Genomic DNA, 7,210 nt, shown 5'->3' on the forward strand with positions numbered 1-7,210 from the left:
TTTATTGTCTAGAAAAAATAACTTTTGTTATAAACGAAAACAATACCCGGTAAAAATTTTTATATACACATATACAGGGTGTCAGAAAATATTCATTTGTGCTCTCGTGGATTGATAGAGCAAGTAAAACTAAGAAGAAATGTCTTTCACCATTTTTCAAAATTCGCAATAGTTACAGAGATAGAAATTAATATAATCGGCAAATGAGCACATGCTTTCCTTACCCACCGCACGCGGGGACCACCAGTCGGTCGCCAAACCATTGGCAGACGCGGCAGTCAGCGAAATGAGGTAGATAAGACAACAATTGCTGCTTCTCCTTCTTATCGTGCCTCCTGCCGCGGCTGCCTATAATATATAAGGAATAGTGGGTTAAATCGGACCGTATTCCAAATAGAACCTTTTAATTTAAATAAATATGGTTATGCAGATATGCGTGCCATTTATAATGTAAAGTCTTCATAACACACCGAATATATGACAGTACTTCAACTGTTTTTTGTCATAACATTCATAGTATGATGAAAATATGTATTTTCAGCCATTGTGTAAAAATTAAAAAAAATTTTTGTATACATATAAATCGTTATTTAAAAGGTAATAAAATTTTGAAAGTTAATTGACTTAAGATAACTAAAAAAATAGAATTCGAAAATATCAAGCATTTTGTGATCACTTTTAGAATTTATTATAAAATTTGTCTCTAAGTTCGAAAGAACTTATTTTGACAGCTGACCCAACGGCTATCGTAACGTCTTGTTATTAAATTGATATTTTGTTGAAAACATTAATTGTGCATATGTAATGTACAAATATGTTTCCTATAGTAGTAATTTCTTAATATAAATATCATTGCGTATTTATATGACAACCTCAATGTCAAGAGGTACCTTTGTGGTACCTTTGTCATGTCACCATGCCTGAGCGCGCAAAATGTCAGCTCAGTGATTCGTAAATTTTAATCGCGAATAAATTGCATAATACAGTTGCATAACAGCAATGTTTTCAACATAGAATAAAATCGGAAGTAACACGCAATATAACATGCGCGTTACATGTAATGTCCATGTTAGTTGTAATTTCCCACTCATAAAAAAAATAACAGTTACATAACAATTGTATCATATTTGTTATACAGGAGTCATATTAATAATTCAGTTTTATAACAATTATATTATTAAAATAAAATGTTTGTTATATAAACCTAATAAATGGTAGTTATATGACTGTTATAAGTTATGATGTTGTAATATCAAGAATTCAATTTCACATAACTGTAATATTGCTAGAATATAAAAATTCGTTATATAACGTGGCACACACAAGTTATATATCTATTATTTTCTGTGTTTGCTGGGTGTTTATACACGGTGCGACAATTAATTTTTAAGACTGGCGCCATATCTCAGCAAATAGTGGCAACATCTGTTGAGCGGTAACATTCTTAGAAAGATCAATTACACTGGACTACAAAAAAAAATTTTCAAAAATTTACTTGGACCGGAGTAGATTTCCGGTATGTATTTTGAGCCCCTGAATCCGAATCCAGGTCTCAATTTGCTCTATCGCCCTAGGTTTTTTAAAAAATGGTGGATTTAATATGACGCATATAGCGTATTTTACTGCTTTTTAACGGATTATTTTAAAACTTCTAACGTAAAGGTTTTTGGGCTCACAAAACTAACATTAGAATTCCGAAATTCAAAATAGCGGATGCAATATGACGGAGTAATCAATTCTGATTTTTTTAAAGGATCGTCTTGAAACTTCAACCGTGGTATTCATTCTATTACAACATTAATGTTGCTTTTATATTTATAAAAATCTATGTATTCAAGCTTGATTTACAGTAGGATATCTACTTCAGAAATTTTTCTTATGAGTGGGAAACTTTTATATTATGTCTATGCTTTCAATTTCCTTTCTCAAAAAAGAAAGAAAGAACGCACCTCCAAAAATTGAACAGATCTTTTTCTACATAAGAGTCCTTACTCCATACCATGATTTGCTTCATGACCACTAGGTGTCAGCTAAATTCATAACAGATTTGGTCCAAACCAATCATATAAGACAACCGGGACGATACACAATACGTCATATTGAATCCGCCATTTTTGAAAAAACCTATGATAGAGCAAAACAAAACCTGGATTCGGATTCAGGAACTCAAAGTATATACCGAAAACCTACTCCGGTCCAAATAAATTTTTGAAAATTATTTTTTTAGACCAGTGTTATTCGTTTGTTTAACGCGCCTAAATTCATGCCAATTGAATAATAACCCTAATAGCACAAGACGTCCTCGGGATGATCCCGAATTTGTTCTGAATGTCCCGGGACAATAATGGGACGGACATAGGACATTATACTAGGATATACCTAAATGGTTATACATTCAGACAAGAAAAGTAAAAGCAAATATTAATCGTATCAAAAAATTTTACAACGGTATCAATAGACAAAATATATCTATGAATGAAAAAACCTTAATCTACATCCCAATGAGCAGACAATATTTTTTAAATGTTTTTAAATGCTTTTTTAATAAAAATTTTTTTGTACTTAATTTAATTATTGTATTATATTGACATATTTTTTAGTTGCATTCTTATTTAAACAAATAATAACAGAAAAGTTATTCCAGATGCTAATCCGCATTTGTAAAAATCAGTAGAAAAACTATAATTTTATACATATTTATATAATTTGATTATACATATTTCATCTTTTCAATAATATAAATTTACTTAATCTATCAGTTATATACACATGTTAGCATAAAGTGTTCACAGATCATCATCACAAGGGATCCAGTTCGCAGCAATCACGGAGGTCAAGCAACGTTCACCGGAGTCGCGACTTGGATGGGTGACCGCTTGAGAATTTCCGAGAAAAAAATTCCCGATTTTTTTTTGCAAAAAGTTTTTTTTTTATGTTATTAAAATATTGTTTTGCTCAATTGAAATTATGCAGTTTAATAATATAATATATTTATGCGGATATTCCTTAAATATCCTAAAATGGTCCTGAAATGCGTATGTATATCCCGAGGATTGCGAATAGACGTCTTTAGGACTCCCGATGGGATGTCCGTAGGCAAGAATGAGGCGCTCATTTGCTAGTCCACGAGACGTCCACAGGACGTTTTGGGACTATAACAGGTAGTCCTCAGGATGTACCGCTCGTCCTGACAGATCGTCCTTAGAACGTCCCGTAAACGTCCCTGTGCTATTAGGGACATTTCTGGAAAGAACTGTCAAAGTTATGACAGTTCTTCCTGATTAAATCTTTAATCGATGTTGAAATTGTATCATGGAACAACAGATAGGTTATTAAATTAAGCGCAAGACTTGGTAAAAAGTTACTCGCAACTATTATCTTAAAGTTTTGAAATGTTTGATAACCAGAATCCGTCGTATCCATCCCAATTATCAAGATCGAGAAAGTTGAACACTGTTGCACGATAACGTACCATTTCACAAGTCACTCATTGTTCGTCAATTTTTTGCCAAAAATTAAGTCTATATGCTCAATCATGCGCCATATTTACTTGATTTGACCCCGTGCGACTTTTTTATATTTCCAGAATTAAAATTGATGTTAAAAGGATGCTTTTTCAAAGACATTCCGACCATTCAAACAGCATCAACACGGGAATTAGAAGCAATACCACAAAATGAGCTGAATCATGCGTTTAAATCCCTTTTGAATCGCTGTAACAAGTGTATTGAAGCAAAAGGTGATTATTTTAAATAAAACAACATGAGATTTTATGCATTTTGTTTCTATCGTGTTTTGTTGGTCTAGTCTTAAAAATTAATTGTCGCACCGTGTATATGGACATATTTTATAATCGTATATAATTAAAATTACATATGTTTTTGCGTAATTTTTTATGTAATTATATTATATATTGTGTATAAAATATAATTATATGTAATTATACTATATATGTATAAAAAATTTCCTCAAGAGATGAATATTTATTTTGTATAGTATATATTCTAAATTCTACTTACCGATAGAATCTATTGCAAAATAGAAACAGTGCATTAAAATTATAAGACACATATTTATAAATTTTAAGCCGTGAATGGCTGGTATTGTGCCAACATCTAATTTTGTACTAAATAATTTTTTTGTATTTGTATATGCGGAGAAACATATTAATACTTCTCCAATAACACTTTTCTCATATAAGGGCAAATTTACTTCTGTTCTTATTTCTCTGGATACGTCTTTAATACCTAAAATACATAATATATCATAATTTGACAACTTTAGTAATATACTAATGTAAAAAACAAAAAAGTTTAAGATTAAAAATGACATTATTAAAAGAAAGAAATTTATACATACTCGCGGATAAGCCGTACACAAGGTACAGCAAAAAATGTTGTTTTGTTAATTATTAATATATTTTAATGACTCAAAACGTGATAAATATAAATAATATCCTCTAATGATAAATAATTAAGTAAATATTTAAATAAGAAATTAACAGTTTAATAATAAAATAAAAATTACAAATTAATAAATAAGGCCAGTGAGACGAGCAAAAAAATTGGGGTGTTTGTATAAAGCATAAATTATATTTATTAATATCTTTGATACATACGTTTCGATTGTATGGAGTCTTCTTCAGTGTGTACTCTTATATTACTAGCGCAATATTTACAACGTAAATATTGTTGTAAACATTGCACTAGTAATGTAAGAGTACACACTGAAGAAAACTCCGTAGAGTCGAAACGTATGTGTCAAAGATATGAATAAATATAATTTATGCTTTATACCAACACCCAAATTTTTTTGTTCGTCTCACTGGCCTTACTCATTAATTTGTAAATTGTATACGAGTTAATCAGATTATTGTAATAAAATAAAAAAATTAATACGAGAAAGTAAACTTAATTTTTAAAAGATGAAATCTCTAGTACTTCAAAATTGTATGTAATCTGTTAAAATACAAATTTTAATCGGTTTTTTATATAACACACATATACACACTTACCGTTGTTAATGTTGTTCATGTTATTTTTCTTTAAATTTTTCTGGATGAATATATCATATATCGTGCCGGTTGTTGTCATGAAACAGAGGCCTAAGCCTATACTGTAAATAGAATATATATTTATTCTCTATCTGAATTCTTATCTGAATTAAAAATAAAAATTATTTATAATATTATATTATTATTACATGTTATTGTTATATTACATTATACAGTGTGTCCAAATTGTAAAATGGTTATTATTTTTTCTCTAAGACGTACCAAATATAAAGAAATGCACCACCGGATAACTTGTCATCATCTTTCAGATTTTTAACTCGAATCAAATGGATGTCCGTGAAATGAAGATCATATCTTAAGATAATTTTGTCTTGCAATATTCTTTCCAATATAAAACTTAAATTGCTTGTTGAACACGATGCTGGCAGACAGAATCCTAGTGTTATCACATCCTAAGATAACATATGCCAAAACATTCATTTATCTTTTTTAGCAGATAATATTTTTAATTATAATACTTACCTCTGTAAACATACGTATATGATATTGAAGAGTACTATTGTATCTAAAATGAGCAACAAAGTAATTTATATCAAAAGGCGGAAATTCTTTCTGTAGATCACGATACTGCATGTTATTCAATATTATTCTCGATGACATTGAAAGACTTCTACTTATATCGAGACACTGGCTACGACTGCCTAACCAATAATTATTTCCATATAAAAAACCTGGTTTAAATCCGCTACTGGAATCTAAAACTAAAAATAAAAAATTAGAATGAACTATTATATTTGCTCAAAATTAATAAATACCAGCTTTTACTTATTAATTAATTTTTTAATATTTTTATTAACTGTGTAGGAGAATATAAAAAAAAATCTCTCTGTGATATTTTTTCCTATCGAAATTTCTAAATACCTCTTAATATTATTTTTAAAATTATAAAAACATTTTATCGTCCAAAAATAAATTATATGTTTATCTTCTGCGCTATTGATCTGCGCTTCTACTGGCCTTCCCGCTTATCAGATTTAATGGTTCCCGATTTTTCTACAAGATTATTCTTATACAAGAAATCAAAAATTTACACGAAAAAATCACTAGACATCAATGATCTGAAGCGTCGAATTAAAAAAGAAATGGCCTTGATACCAAGATCTACATTGAGAAAGTATTCGTTGATTGACTTTGCGAATGCCGACGTAATTTAAAAAAGTTGAAGTTAATGAAGGACTCTTGAAATTTAAAATAATTAATACTCGTAAATTAGGCCAATGAGAGTCAGCGCAGGTATAAGTGCGTAAATGTTTATTTCTTATCGAAATACAATTTCAACGTGTTTATTTCATAACGAATTACAATTATCACGGACGTTTCGACTCATTTTGAGTCATCTTCAGTGCAATATATAAAAACAGTTCTAATCGTCATCAGTCAGCAAAAAACGGGAGGACGTCGCGTCACCAATGGTTTGCCAGATCCGCAGTAGAATCTTTCCCCGTAGCAGTGTCAAAGGAAATAATAATTCTCTATCCAATTAATGTATGTTTTTTTTCAAAAGATGATTAATAATTATCTTAATTAGCTATATTTGCGTGACTCACCCATTTTCAACTGATGAGGACTACTAAAGCCTTGGATAAAATTTTGTTTTATAAAAATAATTTCAATTCTCTTGTCAAAGTATACACTCACAAAAAGAACGTGCTCACTGTCTCAAGTCAGAATGTACTTATCTTTAATTTTTCTTAAAAACCTAAGTGGTACTTTTTTTGTATTTTGACTAAAATTTTTCCATGCTAACCCATTTTACCTTTAACTTAAATTCTACAAAACAATAGTAGTACTACTTTGTACTTTGTATTCTTATTGAAAAATTTTCCTATTCCAACCCAAGTGGTATGTATTCTAAAAAATGAGTGAAATCTTTAAATTGTGCCAATTATAAAAAGAATATATTGCTCTTTGAAATAACTACTGTACTACTTTTAACAAATAAAATGCAAGTGATAGTATATTTATTTTTTAAGTAAAACCCAAGTAGCGGTATCTTTAATTCCTTTTTAAATAAAATTCAAGTAATACTGTTTGTGTATTTTTATTGAAACATTTTTCTGTTCTAACCTAAGTGGATGTACTTAATTTAATTGGCGCTGCTGTTTTACAACATTTTATTTAGATTATATTTACAAG

At 29.6% G+C, this 7,210-nt stretch overlaps 1 protein-coding gene across 1 annotated transcript in view; it reads right to left on the bottom strand.

Annotated features, from left to right (window-relative positions):
* Positions 1-6,625, bottom strand: part of LOC113003453 — a 51,915-nt gene extending 45,290 nt beyond the window's left edge. The window contains exons 1-4 of the mRNA XM_039457551.1: positions 6,622-6,625; positions 5,537-5,811; positions 5,276-5,466; positions 5,015-5,115 (exon numbers count right to left, since the gene is read on the bottom strand). Coding sequence (XP_039313485.1) covers positions 5,015-5,115; positions 5,276-5,466; positions 5,537-5,811; positions 6,622-6,625 — 571 coding nt within the window. The remainder of the gene's footprint in view (positions 1-5,014; positions 5,116-5,275; positions 5,467-5,536; positions 5,812-6,621) is intronic.
* Between the last annotated feature and the right edge of the window lie 585 nt (positions 6,626-7,210).

This window comes from Solenopsis invicta, chromosome 14, assembly GCF_016802725.1.
Source record: "Solenopsis invicta isolate M01_SB chromosome 14, UNIL_Sinv_3.0, whole genome shotgun sequence".
NCBI classification, from domain to species: domain Eukaryota; kingdom Metazoa; phylum Arthropoda; class Insecta; order Hymenoptera; family Formicidae; genus Solenopsis; species Solenopsis invicta.